Source organism: Camelus bactrianus, chromosome 3, assembly GCF_048773025.1.
Source record: "Camelus bactrianus isolate YW-2024 breed Bactrian camel chromosome 3, ASM4877302v1, whole genome shotgun sequence".
Taxonomy (NCBI): domain Eukaryota; kingdom Metazoa; phylum Chordata; class Mammalia; order Artiodactyla; family Camelidae; genus Camelus; species Camelus bactrianus.
In genome coordinates, this window is record NC_133541.1 from 116,353,950 (window position 1) to 116,368,834 (window position 14,885).

At 35.0% G+C, this 14,885-nt stretch overlaps 1 protein-coding gene across 4 annotated transcripts in view; it reads right to left on the reverse strand.

Moving 5' to 3' along the window:
• Positions 1–284: 284 nt before the first annotated feature.
• Positions 285–14,885, reverse strand: part of LOC105067789 (germinal center-associated signaling and motility-like protein) — a 44,005-nt gene continuing 29,404 nt past the window's right edge. For 2 of the 4 annotated variants that reach the window (XM_074361066.1, XM_074361065.1), the window contains exons 3-6: positions 12,410–12,469; positions 9,060–9,109; positions 1,838–1,866; positions 285–940 (exon numbers count right to left, since the gene is read on the reverse strand). In XM_074361066.1, coding sequence (XP_074217167.1) covers positions 698–940; positions 1,838–1,866; positions 9,060–9,109; positions 12,410–12,469 — 382 coding nt within the window. In that variant the 3' untranslated portion in view covers positions 285–697. The remainder of the gene's footprint in view (positions 941–1,837; positions 1,867–9,059; positions 9,110–12,409; positions 12,470–14,885) is intronic. The other 2 variants (XM_074361069.1, XM_074361068.1) reach the window with 1 other exon arrangement.

Sequence of the window (14,885 nt, forward strand, 5' to 3'; positions counted from 1 at the left end):
AGTATGTTGTGAACAAAACTATAAAAGCATGTATACTTTCATTTTCTTAGTAATCTTCAAGCAGAATTCTGTGATTTACTATTGGAAAGAAAGACCCTAACCCTTATTCATTTATTCCTCTTTTTTGTCTTAATGACACTCCCAGTTTCTCCTTTCAGAAAGGCCAGTTATCAAAATGTATTAGTTTTGAACTACTACCTCAAATTTATGGCAAGAATCTCTAATACATGGAAAAGACAAGATTGAAGTAAATATCAGGTTAGCAAATGGTCTAGTCACTCGTCTTAGATTTTAAGAGTTTATTTCATATATTAAACCTCAAAAATTGAAATAGATGATTAGGAGTATGAATGTTGGCTTTTGAAATGTGGAAAGCAGGATTGAAACTGGATATTCTAAGTTGTATATCTGTGGGTGTTTATTGTCTTAGGAAGGTTTTCCCACCACCTCCATGTCCTCAAACCTTACAAACAAGAGGATGCAGAATACTCTATCTCATTATGTCAATCTATATGGCTTTACCCAAACCACAGAAATGCCGTATTTCAGAGTTTCTCGATGCAAATATAGTAAAAGGACATAATTTCTAAGATTTGGCCAGAAATGAATGTTTCATGAACTGCTGAAAGCGAAGCTCCCCTGGAGGCCACTATGCTGTATCATCTTTGTTACTGGAAGACGGTGAGGAATGAAGGTTCTAGTGAGGAAGTACAAATTCATAATCATTCTCAGGGGTACAGGAAGAAGGCCTACTAACAGAAGTTGTCCTGAGACGGGCATATTCTGTTTCTGACCCTTCTCTTAATGGTCTCCCTCTTCCTGTGGTAGACAGAACGTTCTCATAACCATCATCATTGGAGCTCAGAGAGGGTCTCCGATAGGGCAGGTGATTAATGACAGTGTAGCTCACTTCTTCAGAACCACTGCCATTCTCATTTTCCTGCCAAGAAAAAAAATAAATCAAGGATCGAATCATCCATCAGGTTTTAACTCAGTGACCCACGCCTCCTTTCTGCTTGTCTGATGGTGATCTTACACCTCAAGTGTTCAAAGCCCTTTCTCCAAGCCTCTTAAAGACCTTATTTTAGCAACATGAACTGTGCTCCAAACTATTACGCATTCTGCTTTCATTTCACCTCAGGATAATAAAAGAGGAAAAAAAGTCACTGTTGTCTCCCTGAATACCTAGAGAAAAGCAGTCGTATATTTTAGGTCACACGTATTGAGATGCAATATATGCAGCAATCAGATCTCAATAAGTAAGTATTCAAGTTACATAGTGATACATTTTCATAGGATAAAATGCAATTAATAAAATTTACAGTTTAAATACATTGTCAGTTGCATAGACCCATGAAAGAAAATTTAAAACATGAATACTACATGTTAATTAAATCAGTATAATGCTTATGTATTAAAAATAATAGACATTTTAATATGTTTATTGATATTCACAATGTCTATAAATATAAACGCTAATTCCTGGACATACGGATTAAAGAGGAATGTGAAAAGATAAAAAGAATTGATGCTCTCACATTACAGCTGTGAATTTGATTTCATTTATTTTTGTTACAAGGTTTTTGAAAATGAAAATAATAGATTTCAGTAGACTTGGGACAAGAATAAGAATTTACAGATTACCTAAATCTGTTAAAATATTTCAATATTTTAATTTCCTTTTATGTCTGCATTAAAATGAACAAGAATATTATTTAAAATATGAAAAATTTGACAAATCCATTCAGAAGTCACAAGTAAAGGAAGAGCTACAACTAGGCTTATATGAAGTTGTATTTTGACATTTCTCAGACAAATGTAATAATTTTTCTATTACCTGATTAGAAGTGGATGGGACATCTTTACCTGGAGGATAAAAAATAAAAAGGATAAATTGGGAGTTCAAGATTTGCAGATACTAACTATAGATAAACAGTAAGTTTATATTGTATATCACAGGGAACTACATTTAATATCTTATAGTAACTTATGGTAAAAGAGAATATGAAAATTAATACATGTATGTTCCTATATGACTGAAGTACTGTGCTGTACACCAGAAATTGACACAACATTGTAAACTGAGTATACGTCAATAAAAATATATGTATACATATAAAAAAAGAAAGCAACCTAAGAGTTTTAGAACTTCACAGGCTGGTGGTAAGGAGATGGTGAAAGAATAAAATACAGTGATAAAACTTCATCTAAACATCAGACATGATTCCATATTATTACTACGTTCTCAAGGCTATATGACAAAATCAAGGAAAAACAAATGTTCTGAGGCAGTGTCAATACTGTTCCTATGTAAGCAACACACACCAAAGCTGGTGAATAAAAGTGGATTTTGGAACTGAGTAACACAACTTTGTCCAGAAACATGCTATGACAATAGAGTTTGGCGAATATTTTTTTAAAGAGTAATTATGGCTGTGATATTTAAAATATAAATTGTATAAAATTATCACAGGAAAAGCACATGATTTTTAAGATGAACAATTATTATAGAGATAAGTATTAAGTAGCAATCATTATAGAGAAAAGTACATTACAAAGAAAGTACTAAAGTAACAACAGTATCTCCAGTTAAATCCAGATTCAGGTTGATTATACCTATGAATACTGGAGCAACTTATACATGTGTTAATCTGAGATCCACTACTAGTATTTTAAAAAAGAAGTTATTAGAGAGGTCACAGAATACTAAATATATCAAAATCCCAATTTATTAAAGGAACATTGACTAATTCTTAAGTCTACAGCCTACTAAACTTGGTAGTGATTCTTAGCAAAATCTTAGAATATATTAAATAAACTAAACATACTTTGTATAACAAAGTTTGTTAGTAATTTCTAATAGCTCACTGTTCTTCACAAAAAAAAAATCATGTCCAATGCATTGATTTCAAATATTTGCAGCAACATGGATGTTCCTGGAGAATGTCATTCTAAGTGAAGTAAGCCAGAAAGAGAAAGAAAAATACCATATGAGATCGCTCATATGTGGAATCTAAAAATACAAAACAAAACAAACAAAACATAAATACAAGTCAGAAACAGACTCATAGACATAGAATACAAACTTGTGGTTGCCAAGGGGGTGGGGGGTGGGAAGGAACAGATTGGGATTTCAAAATGTAGAATAGATAAAACAAGATTATACTGTAACGCACAGGGAAATTTATACAAGATCTTATGTTAGCTCACAGAAAAAAAGTGTGACAATGACTATATGTATGTTCATGTATAACTGAAAAATTGTGATCTACACTGGAATTTGACACAACATTGTAAAATGATTATAACTCAATAAAAAATGTTTAAAAAATTTTAAAATATGAAATCCATATAATCACATATCTTTATAAATATAATCATACATAATTTAATTAACAAATGTTTTTAATTAATATCATCTTATAAACTGAGGGAATTATGTAGCCTGAATACAATTCAATTAAAGCATTAGAGGCAAGAATCTGGGGAACTAAGCATCAATATGAAGGGCATGAAGAAATCAAACGCTGTTGGGTGAAGTGGTTGCAGCTTTTGGTGCTGAAGGTGTTAAAAGAAGTATCATATTTATTCTCAGAGTAAAGATGTGAAACATGCCATCACTATGCTAAAGGTCAGCTGAATTAACATCCTTAGTAGATTTCCTATTTGAGGTTAAGGCATTGATTGGAAAAGAATATGAACCTTAGAATTAGAACAGGAATATCAGAAAATTTCTGATGACTGCAATTAACCTGAATTCCAAAACCAGCAAGTAAGACTATGTTGTTAGATGAAGGGCTGCCTCTCATCCTGAATAAATAGTGAGACTCTTCCTTCCTTGATTAAAAACCCTGCGGAAAGTCATCTTGCAGAGGAAAGCCAGCCAGTGTCCCTCAACAAAACACATCATTGTATTCAGACTGAAAATAAAAATCAGATCCAAGCATGCCCTTGAAATGGAAGAGATTAGAACAGAAAGAGAATATATGCCTTTTTATTCTTTAATATTTATTAACTACCTGCCCAAATCAAATAAACAACAGGGTGAATTCAACAACATGGTAGTTTATTGAATTGATTCCGTGAGTCTTAAATTATGAAGGAAAACACACACGTTATGGGACTGAATGAGTATCTAGATATTGGTGCACGTACCAGAAGATCTGGACTCAGTATTTTAGCTCAGAGTTGAAGTTATTAACTAGAGCGGCTGCCTAGGAACTGACCTCAGTAATGACCCTTATAAAATAGCATTACTATTTCAGGTTGTAATTGTCTCCTATTAATGCTGTAATAAATTACCATAAACCTGATGGCTTAAAACAACACAGATTTATTATCTTACAGTTCTACAGATCAGAATTCTTAAAAGACACTCACTGGGCTAAAACCAAGGTATTGACATGGTTGCATTCCTTTCTGGAGGCTTTAGGGGAGACTCCATTTCTTTACCTTTTCCAGTTTCTATAGACTGCCCTTATTCCTTGGATCATGGACATCTGCATTGCTTCAAACCAACTATGGCTATTTGAGTTTTTCTCATGCTGCATCACTCTGACATTGTCTTTTCTGCTTCTCTCTTCTACCTTTTAAGAACCTTTGTGTTTATATTGTGTTAACCTGGATAATCCTGAATACTCTCCCCACCTCAAGATTTTTTTTTACTGTCATATAGTCAGTTACAGTGTGTCAGTTTCTGATGTACAGCATATGTTCCAGTCATGCATATACGTATATATATTCATTTTCATATCCTTTTTAATTAAAGCTTATTACAAGATATTGAATATAGTTCCCTGTGCTATACAGAAGAATTTTTTTGTCTATTTTTATATACAGTGGTTAACATTTGCAAATTTCAAACTCCTCAATTTTTCCCTTCCCACTCCCTTTCCCTCACTAACTATAAGATTGTTTACTATGTTTACGAGTTTGTTTCTGTTTTGTAGATGAGTTCATTTGTGTCCTCTTTCTCCTTTTTTTTTTTTTTTTAAGTTCCACGTATAAGTGATATCATACGGTATTTTTCTTTTTCTTCCTAGCTTACTTCACTTAGAATAACATTCTCCAGGGACATCCATGTTGCTACAGATGGCATCATTTTATTCTTTTTTATGGCTGAGTAGTATTCTCTTCTATAAATATACCATAAATTCTTTATCCAGTCATCTGTTGATGGACATTTAGGTTGCTTCCATGTCTTGGCTACTGTATATAGTGCTGCTATGAACACTGGGGAGCATGTGTCTTAAAATTAGAGTTCCCTCCAGATATATGTCCCAGAGTGGGTTTGCTGGGTCATATGTTAAGTCCATTTTTAGTTTTTTGAGGCATCTCCATACTGTTTTCCATAATGGCTGTTTTCCACCAAACTGCGTTCCTACCAGCAGTGTAGGAGGATTCCCTTTTCTCCACAGCCTCTCCAGAATTTGTCATTTGTGGACTTTTGAATGATGGCCATTCTGAATGGTGTGAGGTGATACTTCATTGTAGTTTTGATTTGCATTTCTCTGCTAATTAGCAATATTGAATATCTTTTCATGTGCCTATTGGCCATTTTTATGTCTTCTTTGGAGAATTGCTTGTTTAGGTCTTCTGTCCATTTTTGAACTGGGTTGTTTGACTTTTTTTTATTAACTTGTGTGAGCTGTGTATATATTCTGGAAATTAAACCTTTGTCAGTCACATCATTTACAAGTATTTTCTCCCATTCCATAAGCTGTTTTTTGTTTTGCTTATGGTTTCCTTTGCTGTGCAAAAGCTTATAAATTTAATTAGGTCCCATTTGTTTATTTTTGCTTTTATTTCTATTGCCTGGGTAGACTGCCCTAGGAGATCATTGCTAAGATGTATGTCAGAAAATGCTTTGCTATGTTTTCTTCTAGTAGGTTTATAGTGTCTTGTCTTATATTTAAGTCTTTAAGACATTTTGAATGTATTTTTGTGTATGATGTGAAGGAGTCTTCTAACTTCATTGATTTACATGCTGCTGTCTAGTTTTCCCAACACCATTTGCTGAAGAGACTGTCTTTTCTCCATTGTATATTCTTGGCTCCTTTGTCGAAGATTAATTGACCATAAGTCTCTGGGTTCATTTCTAGGCTCTCGATTCTCTTCCATTGATCCATGTCTGTTTTTGTGCCAATACCGTGCTGTTTGAATTCCTGTACCTCTGTAGTATTGTCTGAAGTCTGGGAGGGTTATTCCTCCAGCTTAATTCTTTTTCTTCAATATTGCTTTGGCAATTCTAGGTCTTTTGTGATTCCATGTAAATTTTAGGGTGATTTGTGAAATTGTCATTATATGGGGGTGACATGGTACTATACTCTAAAGGCTGTACACAAAAACTACTAGAGCTGAAAAAAGAACTTGGCAAGGTAGAGTACAAGATCAACATACAGAAATCAGTGGCACTTCTTTACACTAACAGTGAAATATCAGAAAAGGAAAGTAAAGAAATAATCCCTTTTAAAATTGTATCAAAAAAAAAAAAAAAAAAACTTAGGAATAAATCTGACCAAGGAAGTGAAATATTTATATGTGGAGAACTACAAAATGCTGACTAAGGAAATTAAAGATGACTTAAAGAAATGGAACGATGTCCCATGTTCTTGGATTGGAAGAATTAATATTGTTAAAATGGCCATACTACCCAAAGCAATCTATAGATTTAATGCAATCCCTATCAGATTACCCAGGACATTTTTCACAGAACTAGAACAAATCATCCAAAACTTTATATGGAATCACAGAAGACCCATAATTGTCATTGTGGTTTTGATTTGCATTTCCCTGATGTTTAGCAACATTGAGCATATTTTCATGTGCTTGTTGGCTATCTGTATGTCCTCTTTGGAAAAATATCTATTCAGTTCTTCTGCCCATTTTTAAATTGGGTTGTTTGTTTGTTTCTTTGATGTTGAATTGTATGAGCTGTTTATATAGTTTGAATATTAACCTCTTGTCAGCCATATGATTTGCAAACATCTTCTCCCATCCAGTAGGTTGTTTTTTGTTTTGTCAGTGGTTTCCTTTGCTGTGTAAAAGCTTTTAAGTTTAATTTGGTCCTATTTGTTTATTTTTGCTTTTATTTCCTTTGCTCTAAGAGATAGATTCAAAAAATACATTGCTGCGATTTATGTCAAAGAGTTTTTTGCCCACATTTTCCCCTAGAAGTTTTATAGTTTCTGGTCTTACATTTAGGTCTCTCATCCATTTTGAGTTTATTTTCGTATGTAGTATTAGAGAATGCTCTGATTTCATTTTTTTACATGAAGCTGCCCAGTTTTTCCAGCACCACTCATTGAAGAGACTATCTTTTCTCCTTTGTGCTTTCTTACCTCCTTTGTCATAGATTAATTGATCGTAAGTGTATAGGTTTATTTCTGGGATGTCTATTCTGTTCCATTGATCTGTGTCTGTTTTTATGTCAGTACTATGTGGTTTTGATTATTGTAGCTTATTGTCTGAAGTCAAGGTGCATGATTCCTCCTGCTCTGTTCTTCTCAAGATTGCTGTGGCTATTTGGGGTCTTTTGTGTTTCCATACAAATTTTTATTTGTTTTAGTTCTGTGAAAAATACCAAAATTAGTATTTGAATAGGGGTTGCTTTCAATCTGTAGATTGCCTTGGGTAGTATCATCATTTTAACATTATTTCTTCCAACCCAAGAACGCTGGTATATTTTTCCATCTGTTTGTGTCATGTTCAAATTCTTTAGTCAGTGTCTTTAAATTTGTGGTTCAAGAACTGATTAAGGGACCAAGGAGACTGCCCTGAAAGAATCTTCTTTATATTTTGGCCTTAGTAAAGGATGGCTAGGTCTTGGACAGTTTCTCAGATTTAATTCGGTGGCAACTTTGATTGCATTTACTGTTGGGATAAGGTCTGTTTACTTCACTAAAGCAACAGAATGACAGATATCTAGATACATTTGCTTTCATGTGGAGGGACACCAGTGCTGCTTCATTGGTGTGTCTCAGAGCTTCATCAGTTTCTGTCTCTCTGTCAAAATCTGAGTTGCACAAACATTGATCATTTCATATATCCACAGGACATACTAATGGTCTACTACATGGAGAACATAAGGCTGATAGGTCCTAGTGAACGGAAAGGAGCAGGTACCTCAGGCCACTTTAAACACATAGGTTGCCAAAGGAAAATGAAAGAATCTGCACCTTACGGAAGTTTGAGGGGGGTTAGTAGCCTGAATTATTTCAGGATAACCACATTGGATTCAACTTGCATCTCCTCTTCTTATAAATCAAAATAGCACAATATTTGATGAGCCTCTTAGAATTTCGGTAAGCTATATACCAGTTGGAATTAGGCCCAGAAAGAGAGCATCTCTTGTGATAAATGATTAATTAGTTACAAAATTTGATTCCATAAAATATTAATGAAATAAAGGAACTCTAGTAAAACTGATTAATCAAATAATAGAAAATCTGCATGTGCACACGTGCACACACACACACACACACACACACACACACACAGAAACAATGTTAGAAGTCAGAGGGCATCACTATAGATCCTGCAAACATTAAATACATACAAAGATATGATGAACAATTTTAAGCTAAGGGCTTCTGAATTTTAATTGAAAAGGACAAATTTGATAAGAAATGTAACTTTCAAATCTGACAAGATGAATTAGAAAATGGAGATAGTCTATAACTGCAAAAGCATTTACATCTATATGTTAAAAAATTATTCACAATAAATATGACCTCCCCTAGATGATTTTTACAAGAAAGTTATACCAAAGAGTAGAAGAAGTAAAATCATTCATACACAAATTCCTCAAGAGAGTAGAAAGATTCTAAATCTGGGTCACCTAAGAAGCACTGGCATCTTAGATGTACCCAAGAAAGGGTAGCACTGGATCGTAGAGAAGTGGCCAGCAATTGAGAACCCAAACAGTGGAATGTGGTGTCAAAACAAATGGAGGAAGGAAGAATTTCAAGAGGGAGATGTTGAGCAACATTTGTAAGTGCTAGAAATAGAGAGATTTACAGCATCCCTAGTATGAGAAATATTCTGAAGCAATGACTTACTTTTCTTATCTTGACCTTGATTTTCTCTCTCAAGTGTAGTCATTTCCTGCCTACAAATGAAAGAGATAATAACATGAGACACTCCAGTTCTCAAAGCTAAAATTGCACTTGAAAGGAATGTTTCTTTGCTCTTAACCTAAGGTCATTGCTAGATTACATTTCAAAGGTTAAGTAAAATTAAAAGCCTGCTTACTTTGTCTCTTTCTGAAAAAGTATGAAATATAGTTAAGAACACCGTATTATATAATTGAAATGGCTAGAGTAAACCTTAAACGCTCTCACATAAAACAAGGCAAATATGTGAAGTGATGGATGTGTGAATTACTTCAGTCGAAAAATACTTTCCAAATGTGTACATATATCAAATCATCAAATACTCTAAATATCTTAAAATTTTATATGACAAGGTACTTCGGTAAAGCTGAAAAAAGAAAAACCACAAAAATCTAGGATAAGAATGATAAATGTGAAGAACAGACTCCATAATTTATGAAACTTTAGGAATTACTAAATTCTTAGACCATGCATATTGTATATTATCATAGTACAGAGAACATATGTGCAGTATGGTGAAATCAGGAATGATTCAATGAAGAGTATTAAAATGCAATTTGTTTCTCTGCTATTCTTCATGAGAGAGTACATATCTTCAAAGACAAATGAGAAGTCTTAGAAATTCTAACTGCCAACTTGCAGTGACAGACATTATGTGGGCTAATGATGAGAGAAATAGAGATTATTTCCATAGGGACACAATTCTTTACCAAACAAGAGAAGAGACAAAGGGGCTGGGGTTGCCAACACATCACCTTTTGTTTGCTTCCCGGACTGCTAAACTTGAGAGGAAATATGGAGATAACAAAGGATACAACCTGAAATGACCTGTCCACCGCAAAGAAGGTAATACACACAGAACAGAGATGTGCCCAGGGCAGAGGGAGAATACTTGGTGAGGAGGCAGTCTGAGATTCATACTAAAATCAAAGCCTGAATCTTAAGTTACTTCTCCTCTGCACCCTCCCCAAGCAAATGCCCAGGTGGACACATACATATCACTTTATCTCAAAAATGACCTGCATAACAAACATAACACAAAAATAGCAGAAACAGTGTATTAAAGGCAGATAAAGAGTGATTGCCTGTTATTAAATATTAAGAATAGTAAGACATGGAGAGGGAAAGTGGGCCAGCATAAATCAGGAAAACAACTGAAAGAAATGACAACATTTTAGAGAAATTAAAACAGCATTAAAAACATGGAAAAGTAAAATCAGTTCCTCTAAAAACAAAGCAGGAGCATGTAAAGCACACTGGAAAATTAAATGGTATAAAATGAGGAGGTCAGGTCGTTAATTATGAAAAAAGAAGGCCTAATATAAACATAGTTGTTATTTCTGGAGGTGAGAACCAAACAAATAAAACAAAAGTGTTCAAATATATAAAAATAAAACTTAAAGACTTGGAGCTGAATATTGATTTTATAGGGAAAAATGCACAAATCATATGGAACATTGTTATGTAATGCCTTCTGAACTTCAAGAATAAATAATGAATCCCAGAACATCCGTGGGGAAAACACTGCAGATAAGAATCAGAAAGTTGGTTCTATAACATCACCAGATACTTGCTATCTCCTTTCCAACCACAAAATGTAAAGGAGAGTTGCAAAGAGTCACAGGGCAGGCATAGTCACTCTACTGTTTCTACTTTTTCCTTTGTGCAGAGAAAGCAGATACGAAACACGTAGGAAATTACTGATTCCTGCAAACATTGTTTCACATCACCAGCAAACACCTAGGCCTTCCTCTCAATCCCTCATCCTTTTATGCTTTGTAGCTGCAGGAGGGGCCATCTCAGAGGTAGAAACGCAGACCTTGAAATGAAATGATTAGGAAAGAGGTTGAGTGCAAAGATATGAAAAGCCCATGACCGATAAGCAAGTCAGGGTGTTTCTGTTCATCTAAGCCAAGGCAAGATACCGGTGTCCAGATACAGATTGTTTTTTTCACTGCTTCTTTTTTTTTTTTTTTTTTTTCCTTTTTTTCCATTGAGTGTCTTGTGAGGGTTGGGCAACAGATAGGCACTTACGAGTCAAACAGTGGTTAGTGCTTTGACAAACACATGGCCTGTAGAGGAAGATGGACTATAAAAAGCTAAATTAACAAATATAAAGTTACGAGGGAGGAGTAAATAGATGGAGCACAAGAGATTTTTAGGGCAATGAAAGTATTCTATATGCTACTATAGTGGTGGCTACATGTCATTATGCATTTGTCAAAACCCATAGAATGTACAACATCAAGAGTGAACCTTAATGTAAACTATGGACTTTGGTTGATAATAATGTGCCCATGTTGGTTCATCAGTTGTACCAAATATGCCACACTGATGAAGGATACTGAGGGTAGGGGAGTATATGTGTGTGGGTGGGGAGGGCTATGTGCCAACTCTATTTTCTGCTCAATTCTGCTGTGAACCTGAAACTGCTCAAAATAGTCTATTAATAAATAAATTATATGTATGTGTGTGTGTGTGTGTGTATATCTAAGGTCTAAGGTCTAAGATATATATATGCATGTATGTATGTAAAGTTACAAGTTAAGATAAAGGCATGGCAAATATAAGTGGGGGAGGTGGGGTGGGCAGTGCAGGAAATCCACCAGGTGTGGAAAAAGCATTACCGCATAGTCTAGTCAGGGAGATTTTTCAGAGAAATCACAAGAGCCAGCATCTCCAGTAGAGATGACATCAAGCCCAAGCAAGGAAAACAAAAACCATGAGCCCTAACAGAGCTGTATGTACCAGGGTCCTGAGGTGAAAATGATTGATGGCTTGAGGAGTGTGACTCCCTGGGGGATAATGGGTGAGCGTGCAGGGTGAGAAAGGAGATTGGAGAGGTACACAGGAGTCAATCCTCATTGAAGCCCCAGGTGAAGAATTTGGATTTTATTCTGGATGTAATAGAGAACCATTAAAGAGTCTTAAGGGAAAGTCATAATTAGACATATATTTCCCAAAGACTATTCTGGCTAAGCATAAAGAATATGGTAAAAGTGTGGTCATTGCAAATAGCCAACCAAAGCCAAACATCTTTTATTTCAGCTATACATTCATGCATTTGGTTTATATAGCTATTAAAAAACAAAATATGTACACCCACTAATACCCCATCTTTCGTGTTTAGATAGAGTCCCCATCCAACATTCTGCGAAGGTCTTAGAAGCAATCACCAAAGAATTGGATCATTGTGGTTCTAAGAGGTCTAAGATAAGGTGTTAGCTCTCTTGGGACAGAGATTCTGGAAGTTAATCTTTGGGAGAGGGAAATGCTCTGATATGCTGTGTTCTTACCGTTTACTTTTCACATCTGGGTTCTCCTTCCCGAGCTGCTTTTGATTGTCTTTCAGGCAACTATAGGAGAACACAAAGAAAGAGACTGTTACCTCCCTCCAAATATTTTCATCTCCTTTTCTAGCTTTCCTTGCCATGAAAACCAAGCCTGCCTTTCCATTTTGTCAAACTTCTCTTTTCCTTTGAAATTGGCAGTCGTAGTTACAGAATGCAATTTGGAAATTGACCACAGGGGCCAGGCTGATGATGGGGCAAAATGTCTGTAGTGTGATCTTTGATCTCAACGTCTCATTTTTAATAATCAGGAAAGTTCCAAGGTTGTAACTGATCATAATTGGGAATGCAAGTTTCCTGAGTCACCAGAAGAGGTAGGAGGGGACAAAAAGGTAGAAGGACCTTAATAATGGGGAGGTGCAGACTCTCCATTGAGCCCAAGTAGCATCAGCAGCTTATGAACATCCATGTGTAGTAGTAGGACTATCGACCCTGGTCCTGAGCCAGACCAAGGTCCTCCAAACCCTGCTGTCTTGCCATCCATGTACATATAGGGCAATGTAATCTTCACCAGTATTCAAGAAAGTTTGGGGGGAGGGGATAGCTCAAGTGATAGAGCACTTGCTTAGCATGCGCAAGGTCCTGGTTTCAATCCCCAGTACCTCCTCCAAAAATAAAAGTAAATGAATAAACCTAATTACCTTCCCTCAACAAAATAAATAAAAAAGGAAAAATTTTAAGAAAGAAAGAAAGGAATTTTTGTTGTACATACTACTCTTAGGGTTTTCCCAAAAATTAAAAATCATTCTTATGAGAATCAAACACAGACTGAATGATGAAGTTGTGACCAGAGTGACAACGTGATTACACTGTGGTTATGCAACAGTTAGCAATAGAGCCAGGCTCATAATTCAGTTAATCAAATCTTTCACTACACCTGTTGTACAACAAGCATAGCATTACTTTGGTCTTTTTCCGCTGTCATCAAATCCCCAACGTTGGTCTCTTGTCCTGTTTCTATATAGGGCTGCATATAAAATATCTCAGACTATGAGCTTCACACTTGTTTACTGGCTTTATTCAGAGAAGTCATTTCCTCAGTGTTGGTGTTTACAGTTAAAGAAACATTGTTAGATATTGACATATAGGACCACTAAGCAGGGAATAGAATTTGTTAAATACAAAGTAAATCAGATTTGCAGAGGAAGGGACCCTTTTCTTTTACAGAATATATTCTGTTATAGAGATTTCTGGATAATACTCAAAAGTGGTCAGATTTTGATACAATGATTATTAGTAGGATAGATTGTAAAATCAGGTAAAATTTAATTTCAGCATCGCCGTCTTCTGTTCTTTTTCTGCCTTCCTAGAGTCCAGTTTTCTCATGATTTCATTTTCCTAAATTGGTCAATGAAGAAAGAATCTACTAAAGTAATTGTCCTTGAGGTTATTAATGATTCACAGATTTAACCTTCCAAGGGATGTTTGTATTTTAAAGTTTAAAAAAAGTAGGAGCATAAACTTCTTAACTTAGTAGGAACCTAGTTAGAGTTTGATGTCATTAATATTACTGAACATAACTGGGCATTAAATTCTGCTGTACATGAAGTAAAAGATTTTTTTAAATCAAGCAGAATTCAGGTAACATCAGACATTGGTGATATACAAAGATTTGTTGACTGAATTAATAAATTATCAATATTCTATCATTAAAATAGCAGATACTAAGTTAAGCCTAGAAATGTATGTTTGCCAGAGTACTGAGATAATGGCTGATTTTTCCATATTTTAAGACCTACATGTAAGATCCATAACCAAAAAATTCCTAGAAGGGAATATAAGCAGAATACTCTTTGACATAAATTGTAGTAATATTTTTTGGATCAGTTTCCAAAGGCAAAAGCAATAAAAGCAAAAGCAAACAAAATGGACCTTATTAAACCTGAACATTTTGCACAGCAAAGGAAATCACTGACAAAATGGAAAGACAACCTACAGAATGGGAGAAAACATTTCCAAATGATGTGGCCGACCAGTGGTTAATACGCAAACTATATAAAAAGCTCATACAATTCAGTATCAAACAAACAACCCATCAAGAAATGGGCAGAAGTTCTGAATAGATTTTTTTCAAAGAAAACGTACAGAGGGCTAACAGACACATGAAAAGTTGCTTGACATCACTAATTAGTAGAGAAATGCCAATCAAAGCAGCAATAAAATATCACCTCACACCTGTCAGAATGGCTATCATCAAAAAAACTACAAATAACAAACGTTGGAGAGGATGTGGAGAAAAGGAAACCGTTATACACTGTTGGTGGAAACATAAATTGCTGCAGCCACCATGAAAACCAGTATGGAGATTCCTCAAAAAGCTGAAAATAGAACTACATATGATCCAGCAATCCCACTCCTAGGTATATATTTGGAAAAAAACAAAAACACAAACACTAATTCAAAAAGACACACATATTGCAGT